Source organism: Lytechinus pictus, chromosome 17 (assembly GCF_037042905.1).
Source record: "Lytechinus pictus isolate F3 Inbred chromosome 17, Lp3.0, whole genome shotgun sequence".
Taxonomy (NCBI): Eukaryota; Metazoa; Echinodermata; class Echinoidea; order Temnopleuroida; family Toxopneustidae; genus Lytechinus; species Lytechinus pictus.
In genome coordinates, this window is record NC_087261.1 from 24,658,911 (window position 1) to 24,685,901 (window position 26,991).

General features: G+C 36.5%; 1 protein-coding gene across 6 annotated transcripts in view; it reads right to left on the reverse strand.

The window, feature by feature from the left end:
* The window catches only part of LOC129281034 (regulator of telomere elongation helicase 1-like), a 55,165-nt gene that overhangs the window by 15,604 nt on the left and 12,570 nt on the right, over nucleotides 1-26,991 (reverse strand). For all 6 annotated transcript variants that reach the window (XR_010296327.1, XR_010296325.1, XR_010296326.1 and 3 more), the window contains 20 exons: nucleotides 25,069-25,153; nucleotides 23,536-23,601; nucleotides 22,334-22,478; nucleotides 20,532-20,570; nucleotides 19,767-19,845; nucleotides 19,335-19,432; nucleotides 18,679-18,737; nucleotides 15,971-16,133; nucleotides 14,905-15,037; nucleotides 13,231-13,385; nucleotides 12,392-12,477; nucleotides 10,571-10,648; nucleotides 8,526-8,603; nucleotides 6,659-6,796; nucleotides 5,074-5,189; nucleotides 3,845-3,968; nucleotides 2,671-2,872; nucleotides 1,395-1,495; nucleotides 772-810; nucleotides 44-115 (listed from right to left, as the gene is read on the reverse strand). Coding sequence is in view for 3 of the 6 variants with exons in the window: in XM_064112479.1 (XP_063968549.1) it covers nucleotides 44-115; nucleotides 772-810; nucleotides 1,395-1,495; nucleotides 2,671-2,872; nucleotides 3,845-3,968; nucleotides 5,074-5,189; nucleotides 6,659-6,796; nucleotides 8,526-8,603; nucleotides 10,571-10,648; nucleotides 12,392-12,477; nucleotides 13,231-13,385; nucleotides 14,905-15,037; nucleotides 15,971-16,133; nucleotides 18,679-18,737; nucleotides 19,335-19,432; nucleotides 19,767-19,845; nucleotides 20,532-20,570; nucleotides 22,334-22,478; nucleotides 23,536-23,601; nucleotides 25,069-25,153 (2,056 nt within the window). In the remaining 3 variants the exon portion in view is untranslated. The remainder of the gene's footprint in view (nucleotides 1-43; nucleotides 116-771; nucleotides 811-1,394; nucleotides 1,496-2,670; nucleotides 2,873-3,844; nucleotides 3,969-5,073; nucleotides 5,190-6,658; nucleotides 6,797-8,525; nucleotides 8,604-10,570; nucleotides 10,649-12,391; nucleotides 12,478-13,230; nucleotides 13,386-14,904; nucleotides 15,038-15,970; nucleotides 16,134-18,678; nucleotides 18,738-19,334; nucleotides 19,433-19,766; nucleotides 19,846-20,531; nucleotides 20,571-22,333; nucleotides 22,479-23,535; nucleotides 23,602-25,068; nucleotides 25,154-26,991) is intronic.

Here is a 26,991-nt window from a genome sequence, read left to right on the forward strand (position 1 = left end):
TCTAAATAAGTATCTTATACAACTTGTGAGAATCTATACTTACAATGATGATTTTCTTCTTCCTTTTGGGATCTTCCAGTCGTTTATTCAAAGCATTCTCCTGATTTGACAAAGGCTGGTAAGAAAAACAAACACATTTTAAAATAATTTTTATCATACAATATGTGTAAAAAACATTACATTCTGTTTACTTTGGTGGCATGTTCAAAGGATAAGATAAAGCAATTTTAACTGGTGAGACCGTGGCCAAGTGGTCTAAGATTGATTGCTACATGTAGTTGCAGTCGAATTGCAATAAATTGCAACGTAACTTTCTTGCAACGCCCCTACCAGACACATGAAAATCAAGGGTTCGATCCCTGGCCATGGCACTTTCTGCCCATGAGCAGTGCTCTTTTACCCTACATTCAATTAAATGGAATACTAAATGCATTCTTGGTAACTATGTGTGCACTTGTTCTATTTAAAAAAAAAAAATTGTGGGAATTTCTTTATAATTTCCACTGATGCACAGCATTGTTTTATTGGAATTTGCTTTGATATTCATTACTTTGACTGTAATTTTTGTAATTCTATTTTTTTTTTGGGGGGGGAGGGGGGGGTGTTTCATTAAATTTTTCTGTTCCTCCAGAATGGTGTGAAATTTTTCAGTTTTCCATATAATGGGTAACTGGGGATTTTACATTAAGGCCTCCAGCAACCACCTCCGGTGGACAGGTGGACAGAAGGATACAGAGGTATTAAGAAGAGAGTGCCTATAGATATACTTACTATACTTGTTGGAATCGCAAAGTCATCAGATTTTGGTTTCTGGGGATGAGAACAATCAAAGAATTACATGACTTATGATTTATATAACACAATCATTGTATACTTTTGGGGAGCATTTCATCAACATTTTTTGTCCGGATCTGACAACTTTCCTTCATTTTGATTGGCTGAGAAGCACCGGTACTATGGTAACTGCGAAGTAAATCAGGACTTGTCAGATCAATTGTCCCACACGCCATTTCATAAAATGCTCCCCTGCTTATCAACAAATGTTTTAATTGACATTCTAATGAATAAGCCTACAACAGAGTATCAAACTAATTGTTCAAATTTATTTATTAATTCATTCATTCATTTATACATTCATTCATTAATTTCTTAATTTATTTATCTATTTATTCAAATGATTTATTTGATTATTTATTCAAATTATTTATTGGTCTATCTATCTATCTACATGTATCTATCTACATATCTATCTATCCATCCATCTATCTATCTACATATCTATCTATCTAACTATCTACATATCTATCTATCTACATATCTATCTATCTACATATCTATCTATCTATCTATCTATCTATTTATTTATTGGGGGGCGGGAGTTGCCTTATACATACCTCTGCATCATGTAGAGCATCTAGGAGCGTGAAGCCTGTGTTTGAGGATGAAGGCCTAGCCTCCTCGTACATAATCTTTAGCTGGGCTTCTGACACATTACCTATATATCAAAAATAATTTTCAATACCAAGTTTTATCAATCACAATACAGTCATGTATTCACAAATGTATAAAGCCATGATTATTGCCTAGGTATATGAAGGCAACAGGCAATTTCGCTGTCATTAAAGCCAAAATCGGCTATAAAATGACCCAAATTTAATGCTTTGGGGTGACCCTCTTTTCTACAGTCGCCCCAAGATTTGTCTCATTCAAGAATATCTACGAACAGCAGAATGATAAGGAGGGAAATTTACTGTAACTATTGAAACAAACTGCAGGAGTGGGAGTCTTCTATCCCGCTCCTGTTCTACAACTCCATTCGCAGACTCAAGCCAGCCTTCTAGCCAAGCCTCTCTCACCTCTCCAACCCAACCAGCTTCCTACTCAAGCTTTCCACTCTGGTTTACAGTCCTTTTAAGGACTACACTAAATCCCGAAAGATACTCTACTTCCAGACTTCCACTTTCTTGCCTCTCCATTTCATTTCTATTGTCCCTCTATCCAGTTTTATCTCAGTCCTTTCCAGGAATTTACACATAGTGTACCGTAAACCATTTTCGTGATTGTTCACACCACCACGCAAACGTTCAAACATCATCTAATCTCCAGATTATTGTGTGTTTCTGTTCCTGAGCAAAAGCTGTTTAACTTACTGAAGCTACAATAATCATTACACAATCTAAATTGGCAACACAATGAAAAAATAACTTTTTTGAAAAATGCAAATCTGCAATTATTTGGTACATTTTGGTATATCATATCGCACACAGAATTTTTGTTTACCTATGTTGAATCAACACCCCCCCCCCCCCCCAAATTTTCTAAACCCATTCTGCTATGCCAAATTTTGTACTACTCGGTCGCTGACTTTATAATAATTTCAACTCTAGTTCCGAGACCATATTTGCAATTTCCGGGTATGCAGTTCTGAAATTATTTGACATTATTGATCATGATCAGAAACATGATATTGTGTAAACAGTCAATGCATATGAAGCTTCCCAGCTTATTCACAAATATTTGATTATTTTTACATTGTGTAGCTAAAATTATTTGATTTTATCCCCCCCCCCCCGCCTATATGGCTGGGGGGAAGGGGGGGTATGGCAGCAAAACAAATCCATCCTGGTTAGGGTTAAGGTGCATGTGCATAAAGAATAATTAATTTCTTACTTCCATCTTTATTCTTCTTCAAGCTTGGTACATGAGCGTCGACATGCTTGGCCGTCTGATAGGAGACGTTCTTGAAGGAGGAGGATGCGGAAGATGTTGCCATGGCAACCTGTGAAGGACGCTCCTGAGATGTAGAGGACGAAGACGCAGATGCTGCGACAGTGACCTGGGGTCTGTTGGACTTCGGCTGCGGTTTGGGCATCTAGATGTGAATGAGAAATAGAGCAAAGTATGAAAATGATACTATGAACTATTTGACATGCACATTCGGTTACAAAACATTTGCTCCGGCAACAATTCTGTATATAGACAAACAGGGGCCCATCTTACAAAGAGTTACGATTGATCTGATCAATCGTAACTACGAAAAGCCAGCAAAGTCAACATATTAAATGCATGTTTGTTAAAAAAAATTCTAGATATGAACGTATATCAATAAATTCATTGATTTCTTGACAATTTGGTGTGTTCTCCTATGTTTACAAAGGACATTTTGCGAATTTCCTGTCAAAAAATTATGACACTGATGGATTTCCATAGTTACGATTGATTGGATCCATAACTCTTTGTAAGACGGGACCCAGAAGTTCCCAGATGTAGTTCACGTTGTTCACTTGTGTAACCCAGTAATTTCTGTTAACATGAAGGATGGAATAGTATGTACAGCAAGATGGATAACAAAAGTGGCTAGTTTTACAATGATTTCTCCTCGAAATGTAAGAAAAGATTGAGAAAAGCGGATCTGACTAGACTAGTGCTAGCTACGGTACAAGTAGGTTGTTGGGTCACACATCGCTGAAAAAGAAGTAGAATTCTAGTTCAGTACACAAAGTGAATGGCATATTCATGCTGTATGCTACATCCAGGAACTTTTGATTATTGCAGGGCCCTGTTGCAGAAAAGTATACTATTATGATAACTTTGGCATCCAATGGTAACTACCATGGTAACGCTGATCAACAACAAATCAAAATGAAGGATTTCATGCAAGTTACCATGATAATGGTCACTTTATGCAAAAGGGCCCAGATAGCGAAAATTGCTCCTATTGAAAATGCACACATCCATACAAAAGCCCAAGCTTCAAACCTTACATTGACCTTAAACCTGATCCTCACCATGATTCTGAACCAAGAACCCTATGACATCCCTATCCCCCTAAACTGGTACCTACCACTTTTTCAGCAACTTTGAAGAAGTTCATGAGGTCTCTGACACCCTGTCCAAACTTGTCATAGACGGCAAGATGAGGTCTGACCCAAGATGGTAGCTGGGCTCTCGCTTCGGAGTTGGTGAATCTGATGAAAACATAACAGGTAAGTACAGGTATTCATAAAAATACACGATTATACATGTAGAAACTCAGGAAATCCCTGCTAAAGTACTAATCTCTATGGCAAAACATCAATCTACATTTGCCACATTCTACCCATATGAGGTAAATGGGTACAAGGCAGGATCTTCTAAAACCCTTGGAGTGTTGTCAGGCTGAAGCCAGGGGTAATAGTATCTGAAAACCTTTGGAAGCGCATAAATGATGTTTTCAGAACCAACACATGCCCACAAAGGAATACATGGTGTACCGTGAAGCCTCTATACTTATTCCGGTGTGTTGGCTCGGTTTTGGTAGAGTTTCCGTCTCACAACCGGGAGGTCGGGAGTTCAAGCCCCTGCCGCTCAGACCAAAAGACGTTAAAAGATTGGAGTTACTGCTACCCTGTTCATCAACCATCACATCAAGGTGATTCTTTTTTTCTTTCTCCCATTCTCATTTTCGTGTTTATACCTGTACCTACAAATATTTTATCAATTCTTTGAGGGATCCACACTTAACAAGCCCTGCTATTTAGTGGATCCCTACATTTACTCAAATGTTATTTTATTGAAAAAAAAGAGATATAAAGGTAGCCTCGCAAATTGTTTTATCGAAAATGTTATACATTTTGTTCTATTTTCATTGTATATATTGTTATTGGTTAATATGATTATCACGTTATTTAGTGTTTACCATAAACACTTATTTACTTTTCTTATATTGTGCTTGCAATGTATATTTATTTGTATTGATTCGTATGGTTATGAATTCATATCTGTGTAATTATTTTCTATGTTGTATCATTGAGTTGAGACATGAAATAAACTTGAAACTTGTTTGGCATTTAACAAGTCAAGGAATAGAGCTACGTCGCTCTGGCGCTGCACAGTGGCTGCCGGGCCTACGATCAATTGGGGAATAAGAATTTTTGGAGGATTTCTATTCAGATTTCATTTCGAACAATAAAATATAATGTGGATTTTCTTTTTTTTAAACATTATTTTTTTCTTAGAAACCTTCAGAAAGTATGTAGATGATAGCGTGACAAGCACTATACAAGACAGTAATACCATTATCATGATTATTACCTTGTATCGCAGAGGAGAATGGCTCCAAAGTCCTGGCGATGTCTGATGACCCGACCGATGGCCTGATTGACTGCCCTTGATGCCTGTTGCCTATACCACATCTGACCACTTAGACCCTATGAAAGAAATGTTTCAAATGTATAAGGAAGTCCCATACAAACCTGCCATCACTGACACACAAGAAAGCAGGACAGATGGGAAGACGAAAGCTGAAAATAGGGACAATGCAGAGTATCCTATACATTAGCACAGACAGGTTTTTTTCACGAAAATAGGGACACAATGGTTGAAAAGGCTCCTCTCATTGAAAATTTAGGTCCCGTTTCATAAAGACTTTCTTAACAAATTTACCATCAGCCAATCAGACAGAAGGATTTCAGTAGCTTTTAACTATTATTATAAATTTGGTGTCATAACAAGTTTTATGAAATGGGTCCCTAGCTTCAGTTCAGGGACAGTTGGCAGCATGTTAATGGGAAATACGTACTGAATATCAATCATTGAGCCGAATTATGGAAGTTCAGTGAAATTTAGAGCAATATCTACATGTATAACTGATAGATAGATAGATATATAAAATGGTTTATTGAAAGATCATCGCAGCCAAAGGCCGAATTGTGATCAATTTTACAAACATGCAAGTTACATATAAAGTTCTTATACAAAGTATCGTAACATTTTCTTAAATGATACACAAACCTATTAGTATTATGTAAACTATGTAATCTTAGAAAAAAGTGTAAGTGGAGAAAAAGAAGAAAGCAATGGCAGGTGAGCGAAAAGAAAGAAGGAAACTAGATAAATGTAAATGGAAGTTGTGAAGGTGTAAAGGAATAAATGGAGAGAATGGAAAAGAGAGGAGAGAAAGGGAGGAGAAACCAGAAGGAGAAAATGGAGAGAAAAGAACAGATCACGTTCATCACATCTTGACATGTACACACCATATCCTATCACTTAGAGATGGTAGCAGGAAAATTGCAGTGAGATTTAAAAAACAATAAAAACGTTCCAATATATTTACATAGTAAAATAGTAAAATGATGATAGCAAACGATGCAATTACACTGTGGAATCGTCAACATACAAAGTAAAACAAAATTAGATTGATTACATTTTATTTAACTGGACTCTTATTGCGCTTTTAATAGCGCAAATGGTGAGACCTATTTCACAATGAATGAACATTATTCAAAATTTGGCAGAGCTAGGTCACATCATATCTGAACGAAGCTCTGAATACAAAAACAATGCCTGAGAAAGCTTGAAATGCAAAATTTTCAGGGGCTGAATGAAGACTGGCATCTTTGTGCAGTTGCGTACCTGGGAGAGAAAGGGACAAGAAGGCCTTGTACTACCCACCCCCCCCCCCCCCTCCAACCCCTCCCTATTTGTTTTCTTCTAAAAAGAAATTATTCAGGAAAAAGATCCCAACGATGCCACACATATTAAATGCATTGCTCTGGAATATAAGTATCAGGGAAGCAGACTCCCGACTTTCTTGCGGCCACTGGCCATGGCAGAGAGGTCTAAAGTTTGGATCAACCACTTGCCATGCAAAAGGTGTATGACATTGAGAAACCCTTACCTGAGGATTTCTTCTCTTGGCTTCATCCAGATATTGCATCTTGAGCATGACCCTGGGATCTTTCCTGGGTGGAAATGGGAGACCGGTGATGACCACTGCTCGACCGTTGTTATCAGCAAAATCCAAACCTTCGGATACCTGTGTGGAAATTTGTATGGTAAGACGAACACTACTCTATGGAGGTTGGCCAGCAAAGTTTCAGTCACCGAGCACCGTCATCTTCATTACTGTTATCATTATGATTACCATTAGTACTGTCACTGCCATTACCATCACAATCATCATCATCACCATCATTATCATTACTATCAATTATGAATTAAAGGATTTTCTCTAATATCACAATTGCAAATATTGTTTTCAATATCATTTCAATCATGATTATAACTATACTATCAATATTATTATTATCTTTGCATTATCAAGTAGTAAGGCATACTCTAATATGAAGGCATACAGGCCTATTTCTTTGTTGTATCACATTATTCTCTATTGTAAAGCATATAGAAAAACATTCTGTTTATTATGCATTATATAATTTATGTTTTATCATTATTAGTATTATTATCTCCATTACCATAATCAGCAAATTCATCATTTCATTGATAACGTTGACATCATCATCATTATCATCATCGTCATCATCATCATCACCACCATCAACATATTATTTTCATAATCGTCATTATACTTACTGATAACATAAAGAGACAATTTAGCTTTGATATAGCAACTTTGACAGTTTAATTGAGGTAGCCATTGTAGAGAGTATTTAAAGATTAAATCCACCACAGAAAAATGCTGATTTGAATATAGAAAAATAAAAAAGGCATAGTGCTGAAAATTTTATCAAAATCGGATATAAAATAAGAAAGTTATGGCATTTTAAAGTTTTGTTTATTTTTCACAAAACAGTGATATGCAAAACTCAGTAACATGCAAATGAAACAGACTATGATATCCCTCACTCACTATTTCTTTTGTTTTTTTATTGTTTTGAATTATACAAGATTTGACAGTAAGGAACAACTTGACTGAGCCATATGGTACTAAACAATGCTAATTCCACATGTTCAGGGAGTGATTAATCATTGTTTCACTTGACAATGAGGAGAAAATTAGAATATTTCATACAATGAAAATACAAAAGAAAATTGAGTGGGTGACATCATGTCTCCTTAATTGCAGACCGACCAGGATATGCATATACATGTAACTGTTTTATGGAATTAAGCAAAACTTTAAAATGTAATAACTTTCTTATTTTACATTGATTTTGATGAAAATTTCAGTGTTATACTTAAGTTGGATTTTTCTCTTTTTATTAAAATCAACTTTTTGTTGGGGTGGACTTGTCCAAATAAAAAAGTAAAATTCATGAATGTAATGCAGGGTCTGTCACACAAAGTTTTGCAAACAATTGCTACATGACAATGGCCAGTCAAGACCATTGTTGCATGCTCACTCAGTTTAAAACACTATGGCCCGTATTCTGAAGTTGGGTTTAATTTAGACCATGGTCTAACTCTGTGCCAAAATTATGGAAAGCCAAAAATGTTAAAATTTTCCTCACATTGTATGTTTCTAATGTGTACTTTGCTCTGCCAACTTGTGAACGGTGAAGCAAGCTATCTTATTTATCCTACAGAAAGAGTTAAGAATGATTTGAGAGTCAAATGAGCGGATACTGTGAACCTCTACTGTTAGAGATTTATTCCACTCCTGGCTGTCCATAGTTAAACCACAACTTTAAACCAGAGTTTAAATTAAACCCGACTTCAGAATACGGGCCAATGAACCAATCAAAATGGTTTCTTTCATATTTGCAGTAAACTGCAAACCATTGTGTAACTGAGCCCTGGCCTACCTTTCCCCTGCAGACAGCAAAGAATGCAGCTCCATTCAGGGTAGGGTCTTTGACTCGCTCGTAGAATGACACCATCGCCTAGAAAGAAGAATGAGAGAATGAAGAGAAATTGCATAAATATCACTAATAATTATGTTGATAATATAGGGTATTTGTATAGACACATATCCACCTTGTAAGGTGCTCAAGGTGCTCCTTTATTACCCCAGCTAAGCTTAGGCTACCAATTCCGGTGCGAAAAACAGCTTTTTGAGGAACTTCCTGCCAGAATATAACACAAGGGCAAATTATTTTTAAAAAACTGTAAATCCGACCCCCTACAATATATACATGTATATATATATGTGGAGCATTGTGGCCCAGTGGATTAGTCTTCAGACTTTGAAACAGAGGGTCGTGGGTTCGAATCCCAGCTATGGCGTAATTTCCTTCGGCAAGAAATTTATTCATATTGTGCTGCACTCGACCCAGGTGAAGTAAATGGGTACCTGGCAGGAATTTATTCCTTGAAATGCCACCGTGCTGTATAAGGCTGCGGGGCTAAAGCCAGGGTAATAATATCCGATGAATCGAATAGGGAGGCATTTGGCAGTGATATGCGCTATATAAGTACGTTGGTATTATTATTATCATTTTTATTATACAGACCATCCTGACATGAAAAGTCTCTGATTACTAGTCCATACCGAAAGTTGTAATGCTCTCAAATAATCATTCCTTTAGCAGTTCAAGAAGTAAAAGTAACAAGTGGAACGCCTCTGGCAGTCTCGCCTGCATTACGCAATTTAATATAGCAGCAGTGCTAACATTGAAAACTACTATAAAATAATCATTCACAAAAACACCATTCATATAACGACATAATACCACGTTCATTGACCATAAATGACATTTGAACGGTGACTTAAGACTTGTCAACTACACCCAAGTCCACATTTCATTCACTCTATCCATTAACTTTCAAAGTTATGATGGCAATTCAACAATTACCCCAACATGACCTAAGTTTATTGACCTTAACTGACCTTTGACCATGGTTTTGTGACCTGAAACTCACAGGGGATGTTCAGTGATACTTGATTACTCTTATATCCCAAGTTTTATGAACTAGATCCATAAACTTTCAGAGTTAGGATGGTAATTTAACAAATACCCCCAACACGGCCAAAATTCATTGACCTTTAATGACCTTTGACCATGGTCATATGACCTGAAACTCGTACAGGATGTTCAGTGATACTTGATTACTCTTATGTCCAAGTTTTATGAACTAGATCCATAAACTTTCAGAGTTAGGATGGTAATTTAACAAATACCCCCAACACGGCCAAAGTTCATTGACCTTAAATGACCATTGACCATGGTCATGTGACCTGAAACTCGCACAGGATATTCAGTGGTACTTGATTAACCTAATGTCCAAGTTTCATGAACTAGATCCATAAATTTTCAAAGTTATGAGGGTAATTCAACAAATACCCCCAACTTGGCCAAAGTTCATTGACCCTAAATGACCTTTGACCTTGGTCACGTGACCTGAAACTCAGGCAGGATGTTCACTCATACTTGATTAACCTTATGCCCAAGTTTCATGAACTAGGTCCATATACTTTCTAAGTTATGATGTCATTTCAAAAACTTAACCTTCGGTTAAGATTTTGAAAATAATTGTCCCAACATAGTCGAAGTTCATTGACCCTAAATGACCTTTGACCTTGGTCATGTGACCTGAAACTCAGGCAGAATGTTCAGTAATACTTGATTGACCTTATGTCCAAGTTTCATGAACTAAGTCCATATACTTTCTCAGTTATGATGTCATTTCAAAAACTTAACCTTAGGTTAAGATATGATGTTGACGCCGCCGCCACCGTCGGAAAAGCGGCGCCTATAGTCTCGCTCTGCTATGCAGGCGAGACAAAAATGGAGACAAAAATTGAAGTTGGGCGTAGAAAACATTCGACGAGTTTATGGGACAGCCCGGCATATACAAAGAAATATCCTTCTGAAGCGGACATCATGAAATCACTACATCAAACTCTTACCTCTTGAAAGTCTGCCTTTCCCCGTGGTTCAATGAACATTTGCTTGTACTGAGAGATTCTATTGCTGACGCCAGATTCCTGGAAGGAAAGAGAAAGAGAAAGGCCTGAATTCACAAAGGAGGTTTTGAATTATTCATGAGTCCACTCTTCAAACAGGGGACTCATGAATAAAATAGCGTATTTAACCATGGTAACAGGCGTCAATTTGGCGCACTGTGACAAAAGCGCACATCAGGCTTGGACATTTTTTATACACGCGCCCGATACGCGCTAAATTAAGCGTAATTTATACAGGAAATCTGCATAAGCCATGGACTCAACCGTGGGTTTTCAAAACCTCCTTTGTGAATTCGGGCCAAAGAGAGACAAAATAATTTTATTTTACTGCTTTCCTACCCACTTAATCACAGAAAATACCTGGGCCCCGTCTTACAAAGACTTACGATTGATCCAATCAATCTCAACTGTACGGAAATCCATCAATACCATAATTTTTTCTACAGAAAATTTGCACCATCTCCTTAGTTACCAAAGAGAATCAGACTGAATCTTCAAGAGACTAATGAATGCATGAATTATCTAGAAAATATTTTTTGAACAAATTTTCATTTTAGATGTTGACGTTGCTGGCTTTCAATTGTTGTGATTGATTGGATCAATCGTAATTCTTTGGAAGACGGGGCCCACTTATTTTCTGATCTGTAATTCATGCCAGATAAAGAAAGACTTGCCAGGTATTTTGTAATATCCTCAAAAGTTAATAGGAACTTTTACAAATTTGAGTACTTAAGAATTATCCACCGGATCGAAGTGATCCCTGTACAAAGCCTATGGGAATTACAGAATTAATAGTCAACATGTTTTAAGTTATTGCATGAGCTTATTTGGCCTAATGTACTCAGAGCTACATGTACATTGTATGTGTTATTCATATAATAACCTAGTTGTTTATAATGCGCTTAACCCTTACTTAACTGACCCCCCCCCCCCCCAAACAAGTTTTTCACGACGACATCATGCAAAATTTTATGACCGCGCCACTCGCTGACTTTTTACATTCAAGTCTTGAGCAACTTTTCAGACACCCGAGTAAGTAACCCAGGGATCTCCAGCCCTGGGTTACTGGGTTACTTACTCGTCCGTGTAATACTAGGCAGACATATGCTCTCCAAAATGGGGTCGCAATAGCACTCAAAATAAAAGGGGAAAAAATAAATTATGCACTTACCTCGATTATTTGGATGAAGGTTTATCGTGAGACACAGAATCCTGAGATCGAGGCACAAACTGGACCCTCAAAAAAAGGAAAAGTTAGACCTCTGTCGCGTTCGTTCTCGGTATCGATTGGCCATTTTGTTTTCAATTTTGACAGAAGGAGAACGAACGAGACAGAACTTTTCCTTTCTGTGAGGGTCCAGTTTGTGCCTCGATGTAAGGATTCTGTGTTTCACGATAGACCTTCATCCATATAATCCAGGTAAGTGCCCCATTTAGGAGAGCTTATTTCCGCCTCGTATTACACGGACGAGTCCTGGGCTCCGGCCTGCTTCCCGGACCGGAGCTCCCTGGGTTACCAAGTAATAGGTTCAATATTACACAAACTTTTGTAAGCACATGTCAGACCAAAAATTGCTCAAAAACATGATGCTTAAAGTAAATGCAAATGTTTCTTTCAGCCAAAAATCAGAAATGTATGATTATTTTTACTTTTGTTGGTTTTTTAAATGGATTTATTTTATGCTATTTATGATCACAAAAGGTTCCCTGACAAAACTCATCAAAAAACAAAACAAAACAAAACAAGGTTAATAATGCACTGACCTGCCAAATCTCAAGAGCATGATTCATGACAGGGTAGGATGGAAAGAAGACTAGCAGACCATTGGGCACCATACGGGCAAAGTTAACTGTTAAACAAAGAAAGGAAAAGAAAGATAGATCAAACATATTTGTAAAATGCCTACTTTATAGCTTGTTGTACACGAGCAAATGGGAGGCTGAATGTCAAACATTTGTACCGTTGCACACGTACCGTCCAAAAAGGAACCTTTGCATGGTCAGTAACGAGGTGACGACACTAAAAATTAGGATTCAATACATGTGCAATACGCGTAGGGCTTACTGGCTAAGTGCATGTTGCTACTGCAGATCATGTGCCTTTGAGGGATTTTACTTTTTTGCTTTCAATAAATCTTCCTTATTTTCAGCTATTAACATAGGAAAAAACTTGTTTGTATTTTCGCTAACTTTTGAGGCATTGTACAACATGAATAGCCAATATTCTTATTTGTGCAATGGTACGACATTTCGCATTCGGTGAAAGAAAGAGACACTCTATTCAACTCGGCTATTTTTTTTTTTCGACATAGGTCGTGACTTTCCTATACACAGGACCAACATTTGCATCTTGATTGATTGATTGCATTTATTCTTTTTCATTCCAGAATTCAACAAGAGTTACAATGTAAGGCAAAACACAAAATTATAAAATACAGAAATGAAAAAAGGGAACCCACTGGAAAGCGAAGCTCGTTATTATGGGTTCCCTGCGCTATATAAATGGACCATATCATCATTATTATATATATTATAAATAGTTAATTAAAGTATATCTTTGATCAATGAAATTCAACATCTAAAGAGAATGAGAGCTGTCGTACCTATAGCATTTCCAAGTGAGAGCACATAGTCCTTGTTGAACCTCGTTTGATAAGATGAATTGAGAGTGGTCCCATCCGGTCCTTTGGTCATAACGCCCACCACCATCTGGTGTTTGTCAATCACATGAGGGTTCTCCAACTGAACTGGGAAATCACTGAAGAGCATTGCCAACAAAATTAATAGTATAATGATGTTAATAATAATAATAATAATAATAATGATAATAATAATATCAATGATAATAATGATAATAGTAATAATAATAACAATAATAAGACTAATAATGATGATAATAATACTAATAATAACAATAATAATAATATTAATTATAAAAATAATAATAACAATAATAATGTAGGTCTCTGTTCCCCATGATATCAACATTGCTGTAAAGGAAAGAGACAAACGGCTCAAGTATCAAGACCTAAGGATTGAGATCGAGAGGATGTGGAATGTGAAGGCAGAAAAAGAGAGAAGGCAAAAACATCTCCCCCCTCAGATCTCGGCCATTAATTGCGAGATCGCATGTCACTCATGACGTAATCTCCAAATTCAATTGTAAATTGTACCAAAATTAATCAAATTTATTTATAATTAATAAATTATGCAAATTAATGCATAAAATCATAATTTGGCTGTAAATCTCCAAATATAGCCCCAAAACTGCTAGATTTTGGTCTGGACACTCTTCTTAGGATTATTATCAAATGTATATTAAAAAAAATTGCAATATCAAATTTTTTTCTCATGTATTTTGTTTTTAAAATTTCTTATGTATTTCTTTATTCTTTTCAACTTCATGTTTTCCATTGTTTTTTCGATGGAAATCATCGGCAACACTATTTCAGTCGTACATAACATTAAGTATATTGCTTTTGATCAGTGAACAATAATATAATGATACATTTACGAATAGTGGGTACATACAGAATTTGCATTGGATTTATAAATGTCATCACGTTTTTGAGCAATTTTGGGTCTGACTTGCACTTACAAAATGCTACGTAACTTTGGAACCGAGCACCCGAGCGTCCCGAATTTGATCTTACAAGTTGCGTGAGACTTCAAGGAAAAAAAGTCACGAATTGTCGCGGCGCAATCTTTACGTGTTACATTTTTATCGTGAAAATGTCAAGGGGGGCTGTTTCTATGAAGATGCACTATCAGTCTTCATTGGCTAAACAGGAGCTGCCAACCTGAACAAGTTCATTTCAGTATTTTAAAAGCTGAAAATCAGTATTTGGGTGAGGAGATCTGTATTTTCAAAGAAATATCATATAATAATACATAAAACTAACACTTTAGAAATCAGTATTTGCATGAAACCATCAGGGGAGCATTTCATGAAAGCACTTGTCAGACGTTTTATCCGACATGTCCTGTTTTATCCGACAGTTACCATAGTAACAGTGCTTGTCAGCCAATCACAATCAAGGAAAGTTGTCGGATCTGACAACTTGTCGGACAGAAATGTTGATGAAACGCTCCCCAGTATTCTTCTTATCTTTCAGTACTTGATACTAAAACTCAGTACTACTTGGCAGCTATGGCTATATGTTAAACTTGCACTGCTGGCTACAGGCCAATAGAGACAGTGTCTAAACATAGCAAGTAAAAAGAGGGTCCACATAGTAGCTTCATGCAGGATAGGATGGTATCATTGTCGTACTTACATTTTAAGCTCGGATTTAAAGGAGTTGAGAGGAGCTAAAGTCCCTGAAGTTAGGATGATGGAACGGACGCCTTGTGAATACAACTCCTGCATGCTGAACCCTGGACTGAAACACCAGTAGCTCAATACAAAACCTGAAATAAGAATAAACGAAAAAAATAGCATAATTGCACATATGGTCATCGAAGCATGGGAAGAGCAATTCCCACCAGAAATTTGAAAACCTTCTACCAATGAAAATGTTTACAATGCACAACGTTGTGCACCAAATTATTCCATTTCGACCTTAACTTCATCCCCTAACCTTGAACAGAAATGCCTATGTGGTATGTTGTTTTTTAAAATCATATTATAGACCCCCCCTCCCTTTTCAGAATTTGTGTTGGCCTAGATTGCTTCAAAGACAGATCATGAGATGAAAAAAAAAAGGTTAATTCTCGGCTTTACATCCTATTTATAATCCGTTTGTTTGAGGCTCTTTCCCTCTCTCTGTGTACATATTTCTAATGCAAATGATTCACCTCATTTTTTTTGGTTTTGTTTACTGTCTTTCCTTGATATTAATTATGGGGAGTATTTTGGGATGCTGTCCTAACTTCTACATGATGATGATGTCCTAACTTCTACATGATGATGACATAATCAACACCACCCAAATCATACTCTAAACTAAAACACAAACAGATTTCGTTCACCTACCAAGAAATACCTCTCTTTGCTAATTATGAAAACTAAATAAACGTGAAATTAAAAAGTGAAATGGGGGCATCATGTTCTAGTGGTTATTATTTCTTTCAATCTGAGGGATGTGGGTTCGATTCCTAGCCGTGGCATGTTTTCCTTCAGCAAGAAATTTACCAACATTGTGCTGCAATCAACGCAGGTGAGGTGAATGGGTACCCGGTAGGAAGAAATTCCTCGAATGCTTGAGCGCCTAGGTAGCCGAGCTAAACCCGTGGTAATAATAGCAGGGCCTGCTGGGAAAACAGCGTCTTGGAACTGAAGTGGCTACCCTGAGTAAATACACTGTTATTATTTTCATTATTATTATTGTGAAAAAAAATTACCCTTTTTCTTTGGTTTACTGGAGGTTGCCCAAATGTCCAGCTTTCCAGTCTTTTTCTGGGTTGCCTCCGTGGTCCTAATATGGACCTTGTAATATCTAGTCATCTGAGATGCAGAGATCTGACTTCTCCTATCGCCTTCAGGGCCATCGCGATTGAATACAATCTGTAAGACAACAACGGGGGAGGGTTTCCATCAAAGAGTTTGGCAATGAAGGATGGATGTTCACAAACTAACTTTCTAACTACATGTATCTTTCTTTTTCCCCTCCACAGAGATTTTATTGGCAATCAAAAGTCATTAGATGCAGAGTACAATGAATAATACAATCACTGATATAAACAATGAACTGACAAGTGTAACAAAATAATTTTACATGAGGCAGTCAAACAATAAAGAGATTTTTCAATCGAAACCATCTTCCGTCAAATCTGCGTTGTTTGAAATTTAGTTGGGCAATGTATTTCTCATTTTGGCAATAATTGATTATTGAGGATCTAATTATACTGAAAAGAGGAATTGTATTGTTTATTTTACAATCATATACAGTTTTTTCTTACTATAATGAAAATACAATTAAGTGCACAATTGTTTTTTCCAATAAATCTGAATATTTTATTTTCATCTGAAAACATGTTTTATTTTCATCTGAAAAAAAAAAATTTCACAAACTTATTTGCTCTCAGTCAATCAGATTCGAGGATTGTAGTAGTTATAACGATAGTCTGTGAAAATCATTGACAAACCATTCCATGAAATGCTTCCCAGCTCAAAGTAATTTTAAAGTGATTCCTTTTTTACTTGCTGCATCTCATAAGGATTGGGGGAGGGACCACGATGGAAAGTCATTGACCAATTTATGCCTCTTTTGACCTGGGTGTTGGGTGCCAGCCAGGGATTAAATTTAATAGTTGAAATGCTTAAGTGATTTATTAGCACCAGGTTCCCTTTCATGAAGAACTAGTCATGGTAACTTTGCCATGATGGTAAACTACCATGGAAACCTTGATTGTGATTGGCTGCTGAGCCCTGTCAGTTACCATTGTATTTAACCTAATGGCAAAGGTACGATAACTGTACAAAGTCCTTTGTGAAACAGGTACTTAGGTCCCATTTCACAAAGACTTGCCCTTGTATTAAATGCACAATTTCGATAACAAATTTACCATCAGCTAATCAGATAGGATTTCAGAAACTTTCAACTGTTGCAATTTTGTTTTTGTAACAAGTATTATGAAACAGGCCCAGAGCTGCCAAGTTGTATTTTGCATTTTCAGTATTCTTATCCCCAAAAATCAGTATTTTGACAAAAAAATCAGTATTTTTACCATGTGAGATAAATATTTTGTAGTTTTCCCCAAAAAAGTGTACTTCATAATAAAATGCTTGGCGCACTTGCCCATCATGGCGCTCAAGCTGCATGCAAGCTAAAATGCGCACTGCTCTTGCAGATGAAAAAAAAAACCCATTGAAACTTGTGTATATCTCACTCTGGTTTTTACAAAATGATTGAAAAAAAAAACAAGTTACCTGAAATAACATTGATCTAATGACCATATTTGTGTACGTTTTATGAAATAGAGACATATAGAGATGATTTTTTTTTTTTTACAAAAAACATATTTTTTAAAGAAAAAATGTACTGCCGTATTTTGGTTGCAAAAACGTACTAAATACGGCAAAAACGTACTGGTTGGCAGGTCTGCAGGCCCCACGACTGTCACACTAACAGACATGAGAGCATTATCATCATCAAAATCATAATCTAAAAGCACCAATTTTGGTTGACCAAATTGATCTGGTCTGCTACATATGGATTTGATGTTGGTAGAGTTGACTTAATTGTATGATTACAACGCATACATCCCTCATTGGGGAGCGTTTCATGAAAGGACTTGTTGGATGTTTTATCCGACAAGATCTGTTTTATCCGACAGTTACCACAGTAACAGTGCTTCTCAGCCAATCAAAAACACGAAAAGTTGTCAGATCTGACAACTTGTCGGACAAAAATGTTGATGAAATGCCCCCCTGGACTCTTGCTCTTCCGCCAAATCTTTTTCCCCTGCCTGCATCACAGCCTATCCTGATAAACATTATAAACAATGCCTGGTTATCTCATGCCCAGTCACAGTTCTCTGCCTAAACTCTCACGCATAGCCGGTCGTTGAACTTCTCATCTCTGACAATGGGGTGTGTGCAATGAGACAAATATGCACAAAAACTATAGAGAACTGACAACATCAGGGTCATAAATCAAGCAATGGAAATTTATACCCCTTTCATAAACCCAATAAAACATATCCTCCAATTAGCCGCCTCAGAGTAATGCGGATAATTCAATAAAAATTGCGTTCACAAACTCCGAAAATTATCCGCATTATTTTTACGAGCGCCCGTCCTGAAAAAGGCGGATAATCGTCATGACAACTGGACACGCCCCCTCCGATGCGGTTGTGTTGGAAAAGGGTGACCTTGTGACCGCACCATGGCAATTATCCGCATTATTTGGAAATACGTTCATAAACTCAAAATCTTGTCCCGATGCCGCTATTATGCGGATAATAGCAGCATCAGAATAATGCGGATAACTCTTGTCCTCCTCTGATTTTACGACCAAATTATGCTGCTATTAGCCGCATAATTGAGTTTTATTGGGTTTATGAAAGGGGTATAAGATCTATGAATATATAACTGTCTTTTAACTCACTGTTATAATGTCATAAAACTTTTGCAGGCCGGCAGCTTTGTTGTGGAATACTGTTGAGCCTGGGAATACAAAAGAAAACCTTACAATGGTCATAACTGAGGTGTAAAGGTAATGGCCTGTATTCAATGTTGAGCTTTAACATATACCATGGCTGTGCCAAAATTATGGAAAGCCAAAGATGTAATTTTTTTTTACATTGTAAGCTTCTTATGTTAAGAGTACTCTTTCCTAATTCTTTAATGGTAAAGACAATTATGCTATTTATCCTTCCCAGACAGTTAAGATTGATTTGAGAGTCAAATGAGCTGATACATTGAACCTATACTGTTAGTGATTTATGTCACTATTGGCTATCCACAATTTAAATCAATTTTTATCAAACCCAACTTCAGTATACAGGACAATGTATTTAGTCCTTCACTAGTCTTGTAATAATTCTGCATCAGCGAAAAGGTTGCAAATCTGTGTCATCAGATATCCCAAGCCCTGCTTTAACAATCACGATACCATGCCTCCTTTTGCTTACATTTTCATGTGATCATTATGGCAAATTCTAGTACGAGACATACAGAAGTGATCAATAACTAAGTCAAGTATATCCAGTGTGGTATATTAATTCATGGGTACACTATATAGTACTTGGTAATTTTTCTTACTGTTTGTGAGATGTGATATCATTTTCTCAAGGAGCTGCATCAATTCATTTTTGGTCTCAGCATTGATGTTGACTTGACTGAAGAACTCAAATATAAAGCTGCATTTAAAAGATATGAAATAAAATCCTTCCAACATTTAATATGATAATAATAATCGTCAGCCTCATCATCATCACCACCATCACCGCCACCACTACTACTGCCATTACCACCACCATCAACATCATCATCATCACCATCATCATCATCATAATCATCATCATCCCCGTCACCACCACCACCACCACTACCATCAATGTCAACATCATCATCATCATCACATTCATCCTACTCACCACAATTACCACAACCATCATCATCATCATCACCATCATCACCATCATCGTCATCATAATCATCATCATCTTTATCATCATCATGAAGTTGACCTACCTCCCAGGTTTGGTGATACCATCACTGTTTGCAGAAATGTTGAAGGAACTGATGTGTTCTTCAAGATCTAAGAAGAGCTCTGGAATATTAACAAAGATGATACACATTAGACTAATTTACACAAAACATAGGAGGTACATTACAACAAACTTCAAATTGATTGCAAGGTAAATTTATTTCCTCAAATCAAATATTAATCGTACATCAGTCACAAATTATTCATCAAGTGCTTATTTGCATCTTGCAGTGGAAATTACGGGTAGGCAATAGTTACAATTGATCAATCAATCGCAAATTAATTACGCATTTGACTGTATATTTTCCATTACAAGGCCAAAGACCCTGACTCACACATAGATACAATCAATATTTACCTTTGAACATAATTTCTTGGAACACAGTTGGCCATAGAAATTAACCTACAACTGAGTGTCCTACTGATTGGATCTTTTATGTGACACAGCTCACTCAAATTCAAGTCTTGCAAAGACTGGATTCGAGTTAATCTCATTGATGGAAAGCAGCTGATTTCATCATTTCAAGAGCTACACCTTGTGTGTTCAAGCGTATCAAGAAATGCAGCAATGAACTGAACTATTTTCCTTGGGGGAATGCACTGATGCATTTTAGATGATAAATAATGGAATTTCTAGAATTCCCAATTCTTAGGTTACAGAAGAGTACATTGCATGTCGTTTGTCGCATCATAACATATTAAAAAGTATATAGACATCATCTCTCAAAGGCAATGAAAGAAAAGCTTACTTTTGAGAGTAGCAAGTCCAGCAGCATCAAAATCATCATCTGAAGAAAGAAAAAAAGGCGATAAAAATGTACCCCCAAAAAAGAGTCATAACATATCAAAGTTCCATACAAGAGATACTGTTAGCAAACCCTTTCTATATTTCAAAGTTACATTATCATTTCAGCACATTGTAATGGATCCTTTTCAATTATCAGAATGAATGTGACCAGCGATTGTCAAAAGCTTTCTTGAATGAAACCTCAAAAGTGTGTGGCACTGAATAATATCTATAAGCGCATTAGAAAAACCATTAAATGATAATGAGACCCAGGCAACAAGTTAGCTTGTGTGAAACATAAAAATCAAACAAACACATAAATGAAAATTTGAGAAAAATTGAACAAATAATACAAAAGCTATGGGCATTTGAATGTTGAATGTTGACATTACTAATGATATGGGAATCCTCCCATTAGCAATGTTACCAATTTGTAATATGTCACGGTTGTACAACTCCCTAATTACTTGTCCACATACTTTAATTAAATTGTCCCTTTATATCAAGTCTATCAACAGATCAAGTGTTTTGGGGTTGTTGTTTTTTCACAGGAAGACAGGTTACAGGGGTTTCATAAAATATTCCTTGAATATTTTATTCAAGTTGGCCCCTCAATAGCTGGCCGCTCAAGACCGTTGCGACTAATCCGGCTGGATCTGCGCTTGTCTAGCACTTAGAAACATTGTATTGAGTGCTACAGTTTCCTGGATATTATCATTGTTGCTTTTTGTTTACTGGCCGCTCAAAAACCGTTGTGACTAATCTGGCTGGATCTGCGCTTGTCTAGCGCTTAAAAGCATTGTATCGAGTCCTACAGTTTGCTGGATATTATCGTTAGTGCTTTTTGTTTACTGGTCGCTCAAAACCGTTGCAACTAATCCAGCTGGATCTGCGCTTGTCTAGCGCTTAAAAGCATTGTATGGAGTCCTACAGTTTGCTGGATATTATCATTATTGCTTTTTGTTTACTGGCCGCTCAAAACCGCTGTGACTAATCCGGCTGGATCTACGCTTGTCTAGCTCTTAGAAACATTGTATTGAGTGCTAGTTTGCTGGATATTATTGCTTTTTGTTTACTGGCCGCTCAAAACCGCTGTGACTAATCCGGCTGGATCTGAGCTTGTCTAGCCCTTAGAAACATTGTATCGAGTCCTACAGTTTGCTGGATATTATCATTATTGCTTTTTGTTTACTGGCCGCTCAAAACCGATGTGACTAATCCAGCTGGATCTGCGTTTGTCTAGCACTTATGAACATTGTATTGAGTGCTAGTTTGCTGGATATTATTGCTTTTTGTTTACTGGCCGCTCAAAAACCGTTGCGACTAATCCGGCTGGATCTACGCTTGTCTAGCTCTTAGAAACATTGTATTGAGTGCTAGTTTGCTGGATATTATTGCTTTTTGTTTACTGGCCGCTCAAAACCGCTGTGACTAATCCGGCTGGATCTGCGCTTGTCTAGCACTTAGAAACATTGTATTGAGTGCTACAGTTTGCTGGATATTATCGTTAGTGCTTTTTGTTTATTGGCCGCTCGAAACCGCTGTGACTAATCCGGCTGGATCTGCGCTTGTCTAGCACTTAGAAATATTGTATTGAGTGCTACAGTTTGCTGGATATTATCGTTAGTGCTTTTTGTTTACTGGTCGCTCAAAACCGTTGCGACTAATCCGGCTGGATCTGCGCTTGTCTAGCGCTTAGAAACATTGTATTGAGTGCTACAGTTTGCTGGATATTATCATTGTTGCTTTTTGTTTTATACTCACCTCCTCCGACCCCTTCTCCATGGTAACGTTCATTCAGCATGGTGACCTCCACTGTCTTCTTCAGGAGGTGATCGGTCTCCTCAACACAGGAAGCGAGGTCAAACGAGGTCAGGTCAAAGGATGCACTCTCCTCACACATCCTCTCCTAAATGGTACATTATAATGGTACATTGTACAGTTTGAATACAGCTTAAATCAGAACAGGGCCCCGTCTTACAAAGAGTTGCGATTGATCTGATCAATCACAACTACGGATGGCGAGTAATGTCAAAATCTCAAATGCAAATTTGTTCAAAATATTTTCTAGACATGATGTCTATACATAATTTTCTTGAAAATTCACTGTGATTCTCTTTGTTTACTAAGGAGATTATGCAAATTTCTTGTAGAAAAATTTATGGTATAGATGGATTTCCATACAGTTGAGATTGATTGATATACATGTAACTCTGCCGTCTTTTTAGTTTTCTAAAAGACAGCTTTAGATTTGCTTGGTAAGTTCCACTTTGCAACCTATTAAATGCAAGTCAGAATAAACCTCAGAGGAACCTAGATATTCATTCTTATTTTGTCTTTAATGAGCCATGGACCAGTGATTGCTTGGTGGTATAGTCATTGCCCTTCAAGCTGTAGATGAGCAGATCCGATCCGCTAGTTCTGAAATTTTCAGATTTGAATATGCGATCCAATTCACTAGGTGCAAGCCAGAAATAAGTATACATTATTTGATTTTCCCCAGTAAGCCTTGAACATTTCAATTTTAACTTCTTTGCTAATTTTTTTCAGCAGTTACAGATGACCGGTGTGTTGGCTCAGTTGGTAGAGCGTCCGTCTCACAACCGGGAGGTCAGGGGTTCAAACCCCGGCCGCGTCAGACCAATAGACGTTAAAAGATGGGAGTTGCTGCTACCCTGCTTGGCGTTCAACGATTAAAGGGATAAAGCCTCGTCGATCTGGCGCTGCACAGCGGCTGCCGGGCAAAGCAAATTTTTGGAGTATTTCATTTCATGTCTATTTCGAACAATAAATTATGGATTTTCTTTCTTTTTTTCGACATGAATCATGTGGCACATACATGTATATTAGTTCATACATACAACCATTTTGGGTGGTCATATTATCAAATTCTGTTCAAACTCATTTTGGGAGTTTACCACAACTGGCATTAATATTAATAAGGTTGACCTGCTGCTATTACTTACCACATTGTGAGCCTCATCAAAGATCACTATATTGCCTGCTAGCTCAATTCCATGAATACGACGTGACTGATGAAACAGAACAGAAGAATGAAAATCAGTTCATGAAATCTCAGTACATGTACTGAATGTAATATAAAACAAAAACGTCACAACGATCATACTTAAATGCAAATATTCACATCTTATTTGAACCAGATTCTGGGATAATTGGGAGATTCACCAAGAAATGTGATTTTGACATATCAATTGCCTCCCTGGTATTGACCCTAAAGACCTTGAAAGATAATACTATTATAAACACTTATATCACGTTATAATAACATTGCTATCATAAACAAATGAACTGTGAGTGAGTGGGTAACGTAAGTTTACTCATTTGCATACCGACTATGATGTGCATACAAACATTATGTGCTATTAAGCAGAACTTTTAAAAATCATAACTTTCTTATTTTACATCTGATTTTGATGAAATGTTCAGTGTTATGCTTGTTGGATTTTCCCTTTTTATTCAAATCAACTTTTTGTTGTGGACTTGTCCTTTAAGAATCTGCTCTCCAAATGCAGAATAGTTGAACAACCCTGCTATTTTACCACACATAAATATGTCAGGAAATGAATACATGTATATCATTTTAAAGCTTAGTATGTGCCTTTGAACTAAATAAAAATCAATTCAATTCAATTCAATTCAAAATTTATTTCAATCAATCAATCAATCATAGAAAATACAGGTATATACAAATTATGTAAAAAACATGGGATTGGGAGCCCCTAGAAGTTTTCATTGAAAAAAAACTTGTGAGTGGGGCACCACCATGGTACAATCAAATACAAATTAATATAATACATACATAAAGAGTGAACAACAAATAACATTGAAATACAATTTAATAAAAAAAATAAAAAATAAAAAAATAAAAAAAATGAAACAATGGGCTAACATAGGGGAAATGAACAAACAAACAAGCAAACTAGAAGTAATAATTGTAAATCATAGTGACCTACAGTGTGCTATTGGCAGGAGTTTTTATACTGAGCAAAAAATTCAACTTTCAAGAGTTTTTAAAACTTATTTAGGGTCTTACTTTGTTTAATATCATTATTTAAATCATTCCACAGCTTAATTCCTCTACAACGTAGAGAATTTTGGGTAATTTTAGTTTTTGGAAGATATTGGTGAAGATCTGCTGAATGACGCGTAAAGTATGAATGGAAAGAGGCATTTGTGTTGAAGAGATTATTAAAAATATTTGGCAAGAGATTTGAATGGTAATTGTACATAAATATATAAGTATACATAAGAGCCAAGTCACAAATTTTCAATATTTTACAATCAAGAAATAACTTGTTTGTGTGACTATTGAAATGTGCATTACAAACTGTTCTGATTAACCTTTTTTGAATAAGAAATAATCTATGTAAATGTGTTTTGAAATCGCAACATTTTTGGGGCGACTTGTTGTTGGTTTTGGGGTGGCTGGTCATAAATACGTCAAAAAAATAAAAATGTTTGTAACACGTTTCCCTTACCTTGGGGTCTAAGAGGTAGTTATAAGGCATGAATATGATATCAGCGGAGGTCTTGAGTTCTCGAGCCATGTAGTACGGACAGACTCTGATAGAAATACAGAACATACATATAAACATATATGCAACAATGATAACAAGCTATTACTTTTGTGACATCACAATGGCCCGTATTCTGATAGCAGGTTTAACTTAAACTCAGGGTTTAAAGTTGTGGTTTAAGTATGGGAAGCCAAAAGTATCATTTTGTTTATTAAGTTGTATGTTTCTTATGTTTACTATGCTCTTTCCTGATTCATCGATGGTGAAGACAATCATCTATTTATACTTCCCAGACAGCTATGAATGATTTGAGAGCCAAATGAGCTGAAGTATGATATCTCTACTGTTAGTGATTTATTAACAATTTGCTGTTCATACTTAAACCACAACTTTAAACCTGGGTTTAAGTTAAACCAGCTATCAGAATACGGGCCAATGAGTTTATGCATATTGAGGAGCTTGCAAAATGTGCACTTCATTGATTGGCTGGTGGAGGGGGGGGCTACAACCTACACTCTAAGGCCTGTATTCTGAAGTCAGGTTTAACCTGGATCACGGTCTAACTCTGTGCTAAAATTATGCGGAGCCAAAAATTCAAAAATTCTGTTTATATTGTATATTTATATTTACTATTTTGTTACATTTTGCTTTCATAATAAAGAAAAATACTTAAGTTATCATTCCCAGACAATTATGAACAATTGGGTGCCATATGAGTTAATAAATTGAATGTGTACTGTTAGGGATTTGTGCCCCAATTGCCTTTCCATAGTTAAACCACAACTTTAAACCAGGGTTTAATTAAAACCCGAGTTCAGTATATGGGCCTTAGAAAATAGCAAAATCATCAGAAAAACTTCGGCTTTAAGAAGGGATGTAATGGAAGTCTACAGTGTAGGGCTGAACATGTGGAGAAACATAATAATATATAGTGTGTATAAAAATAAATGCAACTCGATTTAATTTCGAATTCGTGAAGATCGTGCAGCGGTACATCACAGCAAGTAGTAACACACTTAAGTCACACATATCCTCTTTCCAATGAAATTTCATTTACTCGGTCATGGACACAAATTTTGAATTAAATCTTGCTGTGTTGAATGTAATTTATTGTGCCAACACAAATCTGTAACCATGAATTTTCCAGCTCCGGCTGTTTTTTCATGTGCGATTTTGTATTAATATGTTTGATCATCAATTAAGACCATTTTTTATTTGAATAGTGATACACATTCTATATCTAAAGTCCTATCCTTATTGCCTTTCATGCTAATGATAATTCTACCATGGCTTTGTATAAATTATGTAGTCAAATGAATGGTAACAACTAACAAGACATTTGCTCTAGTGACAATACCTGCTCTGCTAATTTCTCCTACAAGTTTAGGTGATGATTAGGGTTATGAAAGGTGTTTTGTGAGAATTATGATCAAGGTTAGGGTTAGGTTTGAAGTTTGGGTTATGTTTGGCATTATGTGACTTTTTGGTAGAAACAAATGTCAAAGGAGAAAAGTCATGGAACCCAAATGGCAATTAAAACTAAATGACAGTAGTTGCAATAAAATACCGATTTCGTGAGAAAGTCTGTAAAACCAAGGTTAAGTATAACTATATCATCGTGGATCTAGATCTGGTACATTTACATAAACTGAACTTTGTGAAATCATAATATCTAAGCTAAAAAACGATCACACTGAAGATCGCCAACACAGATAGGCACACGTGGGACAGTGTATTATTATTGCTGGAATAAAGACACGACGGAAGTGACAGAATCCGCGCTTATTTTGCTTATTTCTCAGCAATTACACAATTTCTTCCAGAATCCTTTCGCACATATTTTTTATTCATACAAACAGACACTTTGGTGATCATTATATTAAA